Source organism: Erinaceus europaeus, chromosome 7 (assembly GCF_950295315.1).
Source record: "Erinaceus europaeus chromosome 7, mEriEur2.1, whole genome shotgun sequence".
Taxonomy (NCBI): domain Eukaryota; kingdom Metazoa; phylum Chordata; class Mammalia; order Eulipotyphla; family Erinaceidae; genus Erinaceus; species Erinaceus europaeus.
In genome coordinates this window covers 126,199,785-126,215,479 of record NC_080168.1, presented here as the reverse complement: position 1 = coordinate 126,215,479, position 15,695 = coordinate 126,199,785, and the positions used below count along the sequence as shown (strand labels likewise).

The window sequence follows — 15,695 nt, the reverse complement described above, 5'->3', positions numbered from 1 at the left end:
TTTTGTGCGGATAGGTTTAATTATCAGGAATAATTCTTATAAATTGCCACAACAGAAGGACTTGTCAAATGTGTTAATGCTGTGAATGAGGAAACGATTTAGGGGGGAAGAAATCTACAAGTCAACTGATCTGAGAAAAGCCAGACTGATGTGATAGGGAAAAAAAAACCAAAAACGGGGGACAGGTAAGGCATCCAAAAGGAAATTCCACGTGGCTTTGGCTTATTAAAATATTTTACACTATTAAAAAAAAATTGCAAGGCATCTGAAAACGTGCAAATTGCTTGAAATCCCGTATGGCAAATTCAGACAGTTTGCAAGGGTCATTCAGATGTCTGCTGAGAAGAAGCCTGTCCTCACGAGGCTGCAGGCGGCGGGAGCGGTGCCCCCCCTGTGCTCTATCTTACACTAGACGGCAGCCCAGACGTCTGTGCGGCAGTTACGAACAAGGCGTTGTTATCTGGAAGAGAAGGAACTGCGGGATTTCCGTTGGTCGGAGAACAGCCTAGCTTTAGTTTTTCCAGATACTCTGCGTGGACAGGCTTATGACACTGGAGAACTTTGATGGCATCTTCGACTTTGAACCACTCTCTCTTTCTCCCTAGGAAAGAATGTGACAGTGGTTACTATATGGTAACATGTTAAAGTTGTTTCCTATTGTTGGCCTGTATCTCTTCTTTGCTCTCCCTGCAGGTAATGTATTAGGTGGTGGTGGAAGGGTAATGGCTCAGACAACATGTCGGTAAAGAGATTTTAAGATAATTGGATAATTCACAGGTGCATACGTATATACACTTTCCTCTAAAAAAGCAGCTTTTCTATTTGTCACCAGGCTTATCACTAGGGCTCAGGGCCAACACAAGTCCACCACTGCACCAGCCTTTTAAGTTTTTAGTAAGATAGTACAATTGGGAGGAGAGGGTGAGTTAGAGACAAAGAGACACCAGCAGCGCTATCTCACTGCTTGTGAAGCCTCCACACATAAAAAGATGTGAGTTGGCTGCAAAATACAGCATTTAAGCAAATTCAGACAGCAAAAGGAAAGGGAGCTTACCTATATTGACAGAATCTTCCCAGTCTTCCAATATTTCCGTGACAGTAAGAACATAAACATATGTTCTGTGCTTTCGGTCTTGGTTCTGCTTGAATATTTATTAAAAAAAAAAAAAATCGAGTAACATTTCAATCTACAAGTGCTAGCTATGTACACAGAAATTTTAAAGAAAAGACCAGGTCAGCTCTAGCATATGGTGATGTTTGGGACTGAACCGAGACCTTTGGCGACTCTTGTATGCCACTGCACGGCTATTTCCATGGCCCTATATACCTATTTGAGGGGAAAATTCCAACTAAGGCCTAATGCCAATTAACACGACATTATTTGCCAACATACAAGCATACTCATACCATCACAAAGATGAGTTTATATGGAACACAATGGTGAAATTAGCATTCTGGGTTCTACTGGGCACATAACTTCCATAAAAGAAAAATTTAAGATTTCAACAGGGATTTTTAACAAGTGCACTGCATGTTTTAAAAGCCCCAGGGTTAAACCTGATAGCCCTAGGCTTCTATAGAAGGCTTCTTCCTTCAAAGGACGGTAAGAACAAGCAGCCTCAGCCCACCTAGCAGTTCGTAGCATGCTGTGCACAGCCCCGCTAACCTACACTGCGTCTTCTCCAGCCTGATCGTCACAAAGGGGCGAGGTTTTAACAAGTGTCCGAACACGTGTCCGGTGCCTCGGGTTCAAACCACACCACTTCATATGCTAGAGTCGCACGCCAACCTGCCCCCCTGCCCCAACAAAAGAAACCAGCTTTACAGAAACAGACTGATTCAGTCTCAGAGGAAGCCCAAGTAGCAATATATTTATAAAAGTTTCCAGATGAAGCTGTGGACAAGGTTGAGAATTCTGGGTTGGTCTGTTTCTAGAATACTTCAGTATTCTGTATGCTAACACCAAATTTTATCCATATCCATGTGGAAACTGCCACCTGGAGGCCCAGGAAGCATTGCAGTGGCTGAGACACTGGACTCTCAAGCATCAGGTCCTCAGTCTGGTCTCCAGCTTTGCATGTGCCAGTGATGGTGTTTTGGTTCTCTCTCTCTCTCTTTTGTAAGTCAATGTAAATAAATAACCTGAGGAATATATCCAGCTAAACAGGACTTAAGTTTTATCCCTTTCTTTTGAGAAGAAAGGAGGCCAGCAACAGAGTTGTATTTCGCTTAAAGCAAGTTTGATCTCTAGCACTGCATGTGCCAGAGTGGTGGTCTAGTCCTCTGAATAGTAAAACAAAACAAAACAAACAAAAAAACCATGAAAAGGGCAAAGCACAAGGACTGGCGTAAGGATCCCGGTTCAAGCCCCTGGCTCCCCACCTGCAGGGGAGTCGCTTCACAGGCGGTGAAGCAGGTCTGCAGGTGTCTGTCTTTCTCTCCCCCGTCTTCCCCTCCTCTCTCCATTTCTCTCTGTCCTAACAACAATAACAATAAAACAGCAAGGGCAACAAAAGGGAATAATAATAATTTAAAAAAGGCCACTGGGAGCAGTGTAGACCTGCAGGTGGCAGCAGCACTGAGCCCTACTGATAACCCAGATAACTTTGGTTGCAAAGGCAAACAAGCAAAAAGCTACTGTGTTTACAGATTCAATAAAATCACGAGGCTGAATGGGCAGTACACTTCTAATTTTTTGACTACTAATTTATTTATAGTCTATGAAATGTAACAATAAATAGAATTCATAAAATACTATTAAATCCCCATGTTTTAAAAAAAATTTATTTTCCTTTCGTTGCCCTTGTTTTTTTATTGTTGTTGTAGTGATTATTGTTGTTATTGATGTCATCGTTGTTAGATAGGACAGAGAGAAATGAAGAAAGGAGGGGAAGACAGAGGGGAAGAGAAAGACAGACACCTGCAGACCTGCTTCACCACCTGTGAAGCGACTCCCTTGCAGGTGGGGAGCCGGGGGCTCAAACCCAGGATCCTTATGCCGGTCCTTGTGCTTTGCACCATGTGCTCTTAACCCACTGCGCTACTGCCTGACTCTCTTAAGACCCCATAGTAAATAAACTTAATGTGGTAAATCAAAAATCATATCAGTATGTTGCCAAATTTGCTGTAACCACCGAGCCATCCATCCACATGTCTCTCAGTTTGACCAGGAGATGGCACTATTTAGCTGGGTAACAAGTGCAGAGTCCCAGAGGCTTGAAAAGCATACTGAGGAGAGGGAGAGAAATGTGTCCTGTGTTTGGTATACCTTAAGAATGGCTTGGGTCGTAAAACCTCACTTCTCAAAAAAAAAAAAAAAAAAAAAACACACACACACACAAAAAAACCTCACTTCTCCACACCTTCCACAGAATGTCTGTCACTTTCAACTCTTTAAATAAATACATTCCATTAATAGCAATTATGTAGATGAGGTTTTTTTTTTTTTTTTGCATAACCATTAAGCTATCTGCCTGCCAGGCCCAGCTATGTGTCAGAGACCTAAGCTCTCAGGAGACACTGAAATACTATACCTAAAAATTCTAGATTGTGTAGAGTGAACCTGGAGATAACTGCACATGAAAGTTGAGTTTTTAACTTTCCTCCCTCCTAATCCTTGTGATTTAACTGTGTGCCGATTAGAGGAATGTCTGGTTGATCTTGCAAACATTATTTGGCTGGAGAGGAAGATATCATTTATTCTCTTATCAACAGAGGATTACTTTTGTAACTCACCTCAAATATGCCCAGCAGTCTGCCCAATTTTCCTTTGACTCCAGCCTATTAAAAGATGAAACATAACATTTATCTTTTTTAAAAAATATTTATTCCCTTTTGTTACCCCCCCCCCCCCAATTATTGTTATTTTTTCACAACAACCTACTGAAGAGCCATTTTCTAGCTCGTCGAAATGCTTGACTAGAGACAAGGGTGCTGCCACACCAGGCCTGCTGGTCTGAGCTGTGCCCCTCTGGCCTGCGTGCTGGTGGGCAGGGTTGGGGGCCACAGCACCTCCCTTGTGAGTCATTCTGCTGGCCCTCTGTGAAGTCTGTTTTGTTTTCTGGTTTTCGGTTGTGCCAAGATTGATAACCTGTGATTTGCTATAGACACTGGCTTATTTCGTTCCATATAGAATTCCCTACTGGGGTAGGCGGACCACTGGACTTTCTATCGACGTGGGACAAATTTCATGAATGAAAATATCCCATGTATGGAGTGAGAAAACAAAGCTCTTTTCCAGCCTTAAAGGTCTTCCTTTTTCACTTGGCTCACAGGCCCGATTCTCTCTGCTCCCCGTGCGTCTTAAAGCAGACTGTGATTCTAGTGGGCTCCGTCAGATTGAAGTCACCACCAAACTAGTGGCACACGCCTCTTCTGGCTGGAATGCATTCTTCTCTTAGGAAGCGGTTCAGCTCTATGAATACTTTCTTCTTTTTCAAATTGCCACCACAGTGGCAATTTTTTTTCTATTTTATTAGACAGGACAGAAAGAAACTGAGGAGGAATACAGAGAGGCGCCTGCAGACCTGCTTCACTGCTTGTAAAGTGCTCCCCCTGCAGTTGGGGTGTGGGGGCCTGAACCTGGGTCTTTGCAGATGGAGACTTGCGCACTTAAGCGGCGCCCTGTGAAACTTTAAACGGCCCTCTAAGGCTCAGAGAGCTTTAGCATTGTATTCATTAGCTCCTGGCGGCACTTGTCTATTATTATTTTGCCTTTGTGTGAAAGCAAATTCTGTCATCAACGTTGTGATGAGCTGGCCTAATCTTTGCATGTGCCTGCTCTACCTTAAGATGACATTTAAAACGCAACAAAATAAAAGCAATTTGCTTCTTACTAATTTGAAAAAGCACCACAGTACTATACAGTGGGGGGAGGCCCCACACTGAAATTGAAATGGTCTATTTTGATAGGTAGGAAAAGAAAAGAAGAAAAAAAAACAAAACCAGTAAAATGCTACAACCCCGTTTAAAAGTGACGAATCAGAAGTGTGAAACCCACCAGCGCCATGACTTCTCAGGGCTACCCAGCAAGTGTGAGCTTGACACAGAAGGCTACGCTAGAGGCTCCCAGACAGGGCTGATATGGAGGAAGGGCTGTTCATCTCACCTCTTCATAAACCTCCCTCACGGCAGCCCCGCCAGGCTCCTCCTCGGGCTCCATGCCTCCTCCCGGGACGATCCACTGGTCTGGGTACCGGCTGCTGCTCACCAGCAGAACCTGCAAGGCAGACGGTCCCCGTGTGAGAAGCACCGCGGGCACCCGCAGCGTTCGGAGACCTCCGCAAGGCTTTTCTGGTCCATTATCGATGCATTTAAACCTCATTAAAATGAACACACACACACACACACACACACACACACACACACACACACACACACACACACACACGTAGATACTCCTGGGAAATTCCACAAGAGGATGACAGGAAGTTTTTGGAAAAATCATATACTTTTGCATAGACAAATCCAGTATGAGGTTTCTAATGACCCAACAACTCTGCACACCCAATATATTCACTGAAAATATCCAGTTTGTGGAATTGGTTTAGAAGTCCCAGAGCTGCAATGCACTGAGATACGGGGTCACATGAACGATTATTTACAGACCTTCATCATTCGTACAGATACAAGTCACACTTTATCATCACCTATAAAATGTTAAGGCTTAAAAAAAAAAAAACAGTGAGAAAGAACTGTATAAACTGATATAAAGCTGATGCTTGGTGCAGGCAGTACTTGTACCTAGGTGAGTGAATGTTTCTATGCGCAAGGACCCAGGTTCAAGCCCCTGTTCCCCACCTGCAGGTGCTGTTGATGTCTTCGTTGTTGGATAGGACAGAGAAATGGAGGGAGGAGGGGAAGACAGAGGGGGGAGAGAAAGACAGACACCTGCAGACCTGCTTCACTGCCTATGAAGCAACTCCTCTGGAGGGGAGCCGGGGGCTCGAACCGGGATCCTTATGCCGGTCCTTGTGCTTTGCGCCACGTGAGGCTAACACCTGACCGCCCCCCCCCCCCAACTTCTTTATGTGTAACTAAACTCTTTCAATGTCAGTGACAAGGAAGTTCTGGATGGTTCAACATTATCTTTTCATAAACTCCTTTTTAGAAATCCTATGAAAACATCTGTATGTTTTGGAAAAGTTTAGTTGAAACTAAGAACTTAGTGTGCGAGAGTCCCTGACATTCCAAACTGCTTAAGTTTGATTAAGCCATTAACTTCAAATATATCCTTCAAAAAATCCTTTTAGTGGCTAAGGAGATGACTCAGTGGCAGAGTGCCTTCCTTATATGCCCATCGCCCAAGGTGCTGCCCTGGCACCACAAAACATATAAAGAAATAATTGGCACCTAAACTGCTAGCTTAGGAAATTCTGATAATGAACCTGTGTGGTGATACCGATCTGGAAACCAGGATGTTTCTAAGTATTTACCTACTCAGCTTCACTTAGAGTTCAGATGAAGTCAAGGCCACATTTAGGAGGGGGTAACGGTGATAAAGAGCAAGAACTGAGACACACACTTCACAGACTAGATGCCGGAGTGGGAGGAATTAATCTGAACGGCACAAGCAGAAACAGATCATTCAAACCTTTTCTACATACATCGCAGCTATCACTCACTATCTCTTGTTCCCTTCCCACAGCTACAGCTGGGTGAGCAGTTCTGTAACCTCCTCGATCTAACAGATCTATAATATAGCCCTAGACTAACAATATTGAATCCTGCATTACCAAAGCAGCACGGGGGTCTGCGAGGCGGCACGGTGGCCAAAACACTAGATGTTGAGCAAAAGACTGAGTCAGGGCGGGGACAGCTATGCAAAGAGACTTTCTCCCCGACACTCCATATTCTTTCTCTTTCTCATTATGAAATAAACATATTAAATAGTTGACAGATAATTTATGGCCACCCACAGATTTTCAATTCCTTTTCAACTATCCTTCTGAGTTTCTGCCTAACTAAAGAACAGTCTGTCATAATAAGACAAAACGACAAGGTGTAAACAGGCACCAGACCTTCCTTCGAGAGAAGAGCTTAGACCAAAAGGAAAGATGTAAACTAGAGACGCTATTGCCATTTAACTGTTGTTTCAGTAGTGCAACTGTTTCTACAGAGGCTGGAGGTAACGGGTTGTTAACAGCCTCCACCAGGTCACCTGCACTCGCTCTCTGGGTTTTATTGATCATCTCAGATCACCACTTCTTTCCCAGAGCAAAGAAAGCTGTCCAGAGAAACTCTCAGGACATCCCTAAATCAACACAAACAAAGGGACAAACCACTTTTCTTTGTGATTGTTGCTATTTAGGGCGGCTGTTCCTCCCTTCCACATTATCTGGAGTCAGATAGAATGAATGGTTCTGTCTCTCTAGGTAAACGTTTCATTAGCATTTGGCCAAAAAAAAAAAAAAAGAGAGAGACCAGTAACATTAGAAATACCCACTATACACATGATAAAAAAAAAAATGGTTAGGCTTGCCCAATGATTATTCTATCCACGAACCAACCACCTACTACGATTTGCTACTACACCAATTGCAAATACTTTTTGGAGCCTGAGAGGCTAAGATGTAGTTCATGCTATTCCAGTGTGGTCGCTCAAATTACACGGTGAGTAAAATGGAGTGGGTTTCATGGTAAGTTGGATCAGTCATATTTCCTCCTAGCATGCTCAGATGTTTGGAGGAATGATGGCACAAGGTTTTGCACAATCAGACAGTTTTGGTGGGGCTGGGCAGCGGCAGGCCTAGCTGAGTGCGTGTGTCATCAGGAGACTCATGGCCCTGGTCTCCCTGCAGGGGGTTAGGCTTCACAAATGGGAACCAGGGCTGCAGGTGTCTATCTTCCTCCCTCTCCCTCTCAGTTTATCAGTCTCTAGCCACTTAAGTAAAAACATATGAAGTGTTTTTGACCTTGTTGTTGCCTCCAGTGTTATCACGGGGGCTCGGTGCCTGCACTAGGAATCCACCGCTTCTGGAGGCCATTTTTTCCCCCATTTTTGTTGCCCTTGTTGTTGGATAGGACAGAGAGAAATTGAGGGAGGAGGGTAAGACAGAGAAGTGGGAGAGAAGGATAGACACCTGCAGACCTGCTTCACCGCCTGTGAAGCGACCACCCTGCAGGTGGGGAGCCAGGGGCTCGAACTGGGATCCTTATGCAGGTCCATGTGTTTTTTGCGCCATGTGCACTTAAGCCGCTGCACTACAGCCCAGCTCCCATATAAAGTATTTTAAAAAAACTTTTAAGAAACTATTGGCTTCTTTAGGGGAGTCGGGTGATGGCGCAGCGGGTTAAGCACAGGTGGTGCAAAGCGCAAGGACCGGCGTAAGGATCCTGGTTCGAGCCCCCGGCTCCCCACCTGCAGGGGAGTCGCTTCCCAGGCGGTGAAGCAGGTCTGCAGGTGTCTGTCTTTCTCTCCCCCTGTGTCTTCTTCTCCTCTCTTGATTTCTTTCTGTCCTTACCTAACGATGATGACATCAATAACAACAAGGGCAACAAAAGGAAATAAATATATATAAAAGAATTGCCTTCTCTTGAGGAAAATCACTGATAATCCCCGTGTACAGAAAAGTCCTGTGCCACACCCATGTCCAGCAGAGAAACAATGACAGAAGCCAGACCTCCCACCTTCTGCACCTCACAATGATCCTGGGTCCATGCTCCCAGAAGGCTAAAGAATAGGAAAGCTTCCAATGGAGTGGATGGGTTGTGGAACTCTGGTAATGGGAACTGTGTGGAATGGTACCCCTCTCATATTACGGTCTTGTCGATTATAATTAAATCAATAAAAATTAAAAATAAATAAATCAGGAAAAAAGAGAAATGCCCTGCGGCCAGGTGGTGGCGCACCTGGTTAAGTGCACACATTACAGTGCACAAGGACTTGGCTTCCAGCCCCTCGTCTTCATCTGCAGCTGGCTCTCTTCCTCTCCCCCTCAATTTATCTGCCTCTATACAATAATAGAGATTAAAAAAATCCCCTGTAGATAATTGATTTTGATAATTTAAACCTTTGAGAAGTATGAACCCCAGAGCATATCTCTGAAAAATTCAGACTACCTGTTAATGCTGATTGTAAAAATCTAGCAGGATTCAACATTAACACTTCTTGCTATGTTTTTTTTTTCTTTTTGTGGGGGGGAGGGTGTTGTTTCTTAAAACTCAAGTGTTTGAATTCTACAGGTTTCTGACACTTCCACACGTCCCATCCAGAAATAAAGCCATCTGCTTCTTCCTTCAGTACTCTGAGAACTCAACTGACCTAACTCTAACCTCTTACTACAAAACACATCCCTAGTGGAAGTATCAGCTAGGCAAATATGCTCAGCAGAATCTGTTTCCAGCTACTTTTTGTATATATATATATATATATATATATATATTACTGCAGAAACGGAGTATCCCTGTGACTCTGAAACTCTGGTTTGTGGGCAAATCTGGAAGCCCAACTGCTAAAACTAAAGGCGGTTTCCCCTTACAGAAATATCCAGCTGTAGAGAAGACACAGGCCAGAGAAATAGCTCAGCTGGTAGCGCACAGGACTTGCATGCCTCAGGTGCCCAGTTTGATCCCCACTGCCACAAGCTACAGGATCAAGAAGTTATGTGTCTTCCTGTGCAAAGCGCCAATGCTTATGCATCTCATGGGGCAGAAGAAGGTACACAGAAAATACAAAGCCATCCCCAGAGAATATAGACTGGTTGTTTCCCAGAACCACCTTTTCTAAAGCAAGGGCTCAAACAAATTAAATTACTCTTCTATGTCAATCTACACTCTCTAAACATTTAATCCCAATAAAACATAAATCGGACTCTCAACCAGGCTGTTCCTGACACCTATCAGCCAGAAAAGGTAGGTTCAGGCTGGTTTGCATTCTACCCGCAGAAGGCGAGCACATGTGATTTCAACAGAAAGGAAACAAATTCACAGCAACACTGCGAGATGTCTGAAGAAGTTACCCGACAGAATTTATTCTAGAATGGTCACACACAACAGTCACGTCTACATACAGCCACGGAAAATGGTCTAGAGAGCTAAGTCACACAGAGATATTCAGGGAGTTTTGAAGCTCTTCTCAGACCTGCTTTCCCTTCTATTCATGACACACCAGTTAGTTTCTTTCCATTTTCCGTATTTTCCCCAGGGAACTTAATTAAAAAACAAACAAACAAACAAAAAAGCAAAGCCTGAATTGCAACTTCAAGTTATGGCAAGACTTCAGTCACCACTTGGAGAAAGGCCTCCAAGCGCAGGCTCACAAAATCTCACTCATTCAGCAAACTGCTGGGGGCTGGGCCCTGTGCCAAGAGGCCGGAGTGAGGAGCAGGGCCTGGGGCCTCAGTTCTCACTTTACCAAGGTGGCCGTGCGCTGCCACTGCCGCCTCCTCTCCTGTCACCTAGGAGTAGCCGGCACCGAAAGGATTAAAAAGGTCCTCAACGCAAAGGTCTTCACACAGCACTTGGCCAACACTCAACAACGTGGTCACATGGTGACCCAGGCAAGACGCAGAATCTTGTATTTGGCTATTGCAGTCTTTTATCATCCAAGTTTGCTTGGTCTGAAAGTTGCCCTTCCCTCAAGGACTATATATATATATATATGTATATGTATATGTATATATATACACACATATGTATAAAACTTTATTGTGATGAGCTATTTTATAATTGTCAAAAGCTGCCCCCACCCCCGGTCTGTAGCTCTAAGTAGCCTCGGTGTTTGACAGCTTCACAATTTAGGTCTGACACAGGCCACTGGAACTGAGCGCCCATCACTGAGGCTAACAGGGCTTCTAAAAGAGCCACCGTGAAGCTGCGCCGCACAGTGACAACAGCCGCCAGACCCCGGGGGCAGCAGACAGAGGCCAGTGCCCGCCAGCCTCAGAACGCCAGGCCCGTCACCTGGCCAGCTGAGTGGCAGTGCTCGCACGTTGGCCTCCAGCAAGTCTAGAAGCGAAGCGAGCCGCTCTCCGACTCCAGCAAAAACACAAGTGAAAGAAAGAAAACTGCCCCAGACAGATGGGCAGACTCCAGGCGACCCGGCCGGCGGCTTCCTTTGTGAACAGATAAGGCAACTCCATTCCAAATCACGCGGGACACAGCGGGGGGGGGGGGGGGGGGGGGAGAAGAAAAGAAGAAGGGAAAAGCAAAAAAAAAGCTCTGACCAATAAACCAGAAAGCTGGAGATGGCTGTGAGCATGGATGGCAACTGTGCACGGCCCTCGCTCCCTTCCTCCCTACCCACCCCCCAAGCCATCTCAGAGCTTCGGGAGAGAGACAGAGACAGAGAGCCAAAGACAGAGACAGAGAGAAAGAGAGAGACAGACAGAAAGACAGAAAGAGAGAGACAGAGACAGACAGAGACAGAGAGACAGAGAGACAAACAGAAAGAGAGAGACAGAGAGACAGACAGAAAGAGAGACAGACAGAGACAGAGAGACAGAGAGACAAACAGAAAGAGAGAGACAGAGAGACAAACAGAAAGAGAGAGACAGAGAGACAGAAAGAGAGAGACAGAGACAGACAGAAAGAGAGAGAGAAACAGAGACAGAGACAGACAGAAAGAGAGGGAGACAGAGAAACAGAGACACACAGACAGACAGAGAGACAGAAAGAGAGAGACAGACAGAAAGAGACAGACAGACAGACAGAGACAGACAGAAAGAGAGAGACAGAGAGACAGAGACAGACAGAGACAGAGAAACAGAGAGAGAGACAGAGAGACACAGAGAGAGACAGACAGAGAGACAGAAAGAGAGACAGAGACAGACAGAGAGACAGAGACAGAAAGAGAGAGACAGAGACAGACAGAGACACAGAGAGAGACAGACAGAGAGAGAGAGAGAGAGAGAGAGAGAGCGCCAAGTGTGATTTATGCCAAGCGCATGTGAGCTCAAGGATCCACTGAAAAGTGGACCCAGCAGAACTCTCCCGAATGGGCCTGTTATTTCACAGGGGGATTCCACAAACGTGCCTGGGTTTCGCCCCCAAACCGCCCACGGCAAAGGGACATGAACACAGGCACAGACAGACAGACCGACCGACCGACCGACAGACAGACAGACCGGGCTCCGCAGCAGCTCCCACGCGCGGGGACCCTCCCCGGAGGTCGAGGGGCGTCTCGGCCTCGCGGCTGCCCCGGTGGAACCAGGATGGGCCGCGCCTGCCCCTTTGTCTCCTCCATCAGAGGAAGGGAAGGGGAGGGGAGGGGAGGGGAGGGGAGGGGAGGGAAGGAAGGAGAGACGAAGGCAGGCAAGAGAGAAGGAAAAAATAGAATGGAGGGAGGGAAGGAAAGAAGGAGAGAACGGAGGCAAGAAGGGAAGGAAGGAAAGGGAGGATGGAACAAGGGAGGAAAAGAAAGGGAGGGGAGAGGGAAGGAAGAATAGAGTGGAAGGAGGGAAGGAAGGAAAGAATGGGAGAATGGAGGGAGGTGGGGAGGCAGGACGGGGGCAGGGAGGAGGCAGACGAGCATGGAGGAAAGAGGGAAGGGAGGCAGGACGGGGGCAGGGAGGAGCGGGAGCGGGAGCGGGTCGTCACCTCGTCCTCCTGCTCGCTCCGGAAGCACAGGCAGGCCGCCCGCTTCTTGAAGCCCTCGCGGTCGTAGGTCCGCGTCTGGTTGGGCTTGAACTTCATCATGGACCCGGGCTCCGGCTGCCGCCGCCACCCCGCCGGGGACCGGGCGGGCGAGGGCGAGTGGGGCGCGGGGCCGAGCGGGCGCGCCGGTCACTGGAGCCCGGCCGCCGACGAGGAAGCGCCGCCTCTGCCGGGGCGTCCGCCGCTCTCCATGGATCCCGCCGTCCGCTAGCTGCCTCCGGGGCCTCACAGCCGCCTGCGAGAGAGGACGCGGGACGGGCGCGGGGTGGGGGGGGGTGTGCGACGCGGGAGCCGCGGGCTCGAGACCCTCCTGAGCAGTTGCGGAGACTCGCGCCCGCTGGGCAGCCGCGCCGCGTCGGCTTCGCGCCGCCCCCTCCGCCTCTATTTAAGCAGCGCCCGCAGGCTCCTCCCACCCCCCCCCGCGCGCGCGCGCCGAGGCGCATGCGCACTGAAGCCACCGCGGCGGCGCGAGGAGGAGGGGGCGTGGCCTCAGGGCTGGCGGGGGGGGGGGCGGCTGGCGCTCGGGCTGCGCGCGCGGGTGACGCGCCCTCCCGGAGGCGCGTGGTTACCGTCCCTGTCCGCCGGTCACCGCGTCCACCGCGCCCCAGCTCCTTCCTCTGCATAAATGCACGACTTCCCCCCCCCCCAGGACTTTAAATAAGGTGTCCACGCGACAACGGCATGGGGGCGCGGCGGAGATGGTGTCATGTATATTTCCTCCAGCAAAGTTGTTTCCCAGTCATTGCAGGCTCCGCCATGGAGGCCCAGGAGGGGGAAGAGCACGAGGTGTTTTTATTTTATTTTATTTTATTTTATTTTATTTTATTTTATTTCATCTCATCTCATTTCATTTTATTTTATTTCATTTTATTATTTTATTATTTTTATTTTTTTTTTTTTACCAGAGCACTGCTCAGCTCTGGCTTATGCCGGTGTGGGGGACTGAACCTGTGGCTTGAGAGCCTCAGGCATGAAAGTCTCTTTGCATAACCATTATACTATACTCCCACCCTGTTTTTTTGTTGTTGTTGTTGTTTTGGCGTGTCTTGGAGGGGGGGGGTTGTTTTCCAAAGGAAAAAAGGAAAAGGTAGATTTACTTAAGACTTTTTTTTGGGCTTTTGTGTGTGTGTGTGTGTGTGTGTGGGGGGGGGGAGATAGCATAATGGTTATGCAAAAGGACTCTCATGCCTTGAGGCTCCAAGGTCCCAGGTTCAATCCCCATCCACTCCCCCACCCACCACCATAAGCCGGAGCAGTGCTCTGGTTTAAAAAAAATTGAAAAAAAAAAGTCTTTGAAGCTGTGGCAAACATCTGCCAAGCTCTCCAAAGTGTAGCTTTCGGGTTCGAGACCCCTGTCTCCCCACCTGCAGGGGAGTCGCTTCAAAGGCGGAGAAGCAGGTCTGCAGGTGTCTTTCTCTCCTCCTCTCTGTCTCCCCCTCCTCTCTCCATTTCTCTCTGTCCTATCCAATAATGACATCAACAACAGTAATAACTGCAACAATAAAACAACAAGGGCAACAAAAGGGAATAAATAAATATTTAAAAAAAAAGTGTAGCGCTCCCCACACCCCCTGGCTTTGTGCTCGGGAGCTTGGGCTCGCCCCGCCCTCCATCCCGGCCCCGGGTGCGAGGAGCCGCCAGGGCACCAGGGCTGTGCCCCTTTCCGGTCTGGGAAGGCCGACCGTGTGCCAGGCACTGGCCCCTGGAACCAGTCCCGGGCCCTTCCAGGAACTGAGCACCTAAGGGCTGACTCCAACGGGAGCCGGCTTCAGAAACTACACGATTTGCAGTCTTACAAATTCCAGGTATCTGAAATTCTCAAGTCGATGAGGTCTAGGGGAGTAGAGGTTAAAAAAAAAAAAATATATATATATATATATATATATTGCTTCCAAGGTTATCGCTGGACCTCGGTGCCTGCACTACAAATCCACTGCTCCTGGCATCCATTCCCCCCTCATTTTTGTTGCCCTTGTTGTTATTGTAGCTGTTGTTTGTTGGATAGGACAGAGAGAAATGGAGAGAGGAGGGGAAGACAGAGGGGGAGAGAAAGAAAGACACCTGCAGACCTGCTTCACCGTGCATGAAGCCACCCCCCTGCAGGTGGGGGGGGGGCTCGAATCAGGATCCTTAGGCCTGTCTTTTCACTTCAGGCTATGGGTGCTTAACTCTGTGGGTTACTGCCCAGCCCCCTTTAAAATATATTTTTAAAATTGTTATTATCCTTTTTTATTATTTATTTTTATTATCCTTATTTATTATTTATTTTTATTATCCTTATTTATTATTTATTTTTATTATCCTTATTTATTATTTATTTTTATTATCCTTATTTATTATTTATTTTTATTATCCTTATTAATTATTATTTATTATTGTTATTTATTATTATTATTAGATACAAACAGTCAGAAATCTGGAGCAAAAGTATAATAGTTATGCAAAAAAGACTCTCAAGTGTGAGGCTCCAAGGCCCCAGGTTCATTCCCCCTCCCCCACCACCCACCAGTGCGAGCAGTGGTAAATAAATGAATCAATACACAGATAACTCAGTCAGAAGTCGAGAGAGAGATTGGGGAGATAGAGAGACACCTGCAGCCCGGTTTCACTGCTTGTTTGTGAAGCTTTGCCCCTGCAGGTGGGGCGGGTCGGGGAGGAGTAGAGGGTTTCACAGAAAGATGGGATGTGATCTTTTAAGTCAGAAAAAGCTTCCTAGAGGCCTCCTGGAGGGTGGGGAGGGGAGCTGAGGCTTAGAGGAGGAGCCTACTCAACTTTCAAGGCTGAGGGCATTGGGACTTATGCAAAGTCCAGTGGGGGAGGAAGTGAGGAGAGTTCCAAGAAATGAGAAAAAAAAAAAAAAAAAAAGAAAGAAAAGAAAGGCCAGTCTGGGCTGTAGTGGTGGCTGGGTTCCCCCTCTAGCTGATGACTTTTGAGACCTGCCCATTCAGAGCCTGGGGATCCTGGGACAACTGAGAGTGGGAAAAGTGGTCTAACTGTTCTACCTCTGACCTCTTTTTAGGTTCAGGACTGCTGATTCCAACTCATCTTCTCGCCCCCACAGAGCCTAGTAAGTGCACTGTTTGTTGAGTAAGTGATCCTAA

At 47.1% G+C, this 15,695-nt stretch overlaps 1 protein-coding gene across 2 annotated transcripts; it reads right to left on the bottom strand.

Moving 5' to 3' along the window:
- Positions 1-12,966, bottom strand: NUDT4 (nudix hydrolase 4). 2 transcript variants are annotated; one of them, XM_007523200.3, is made up of 5 exons: positions 12,538-12,966; positions 5,108-5,218; positions 3,736-3,780; positions 1,055-1,142; positions 1-601 (listed from the first exon to the last, which is right to left on the bottom strand). In XM_007523200.3, exons 1-5 carry the CDS (start codon positions 12,634-12,636, stop codon positions 399-401), a joined length of 546 nt encoding a protein of 181 aa, XP_007523262.1. In that variant the 5' UTR covers positions 12,637-12,966; the 3' UTR covers positions 1-398. The 2 variants fall into 2 exon arrangements, with proteins under 2 accessions (XP_007523262.1, XP_007523263.1); XM_007523201.3 differs by having other exon boundaries at positions 1,055-1,139; positions 12,538-12,965.
- Between the last annotated feature and the right edge of the window lie 2,729 nt (positions 12,967-15,695).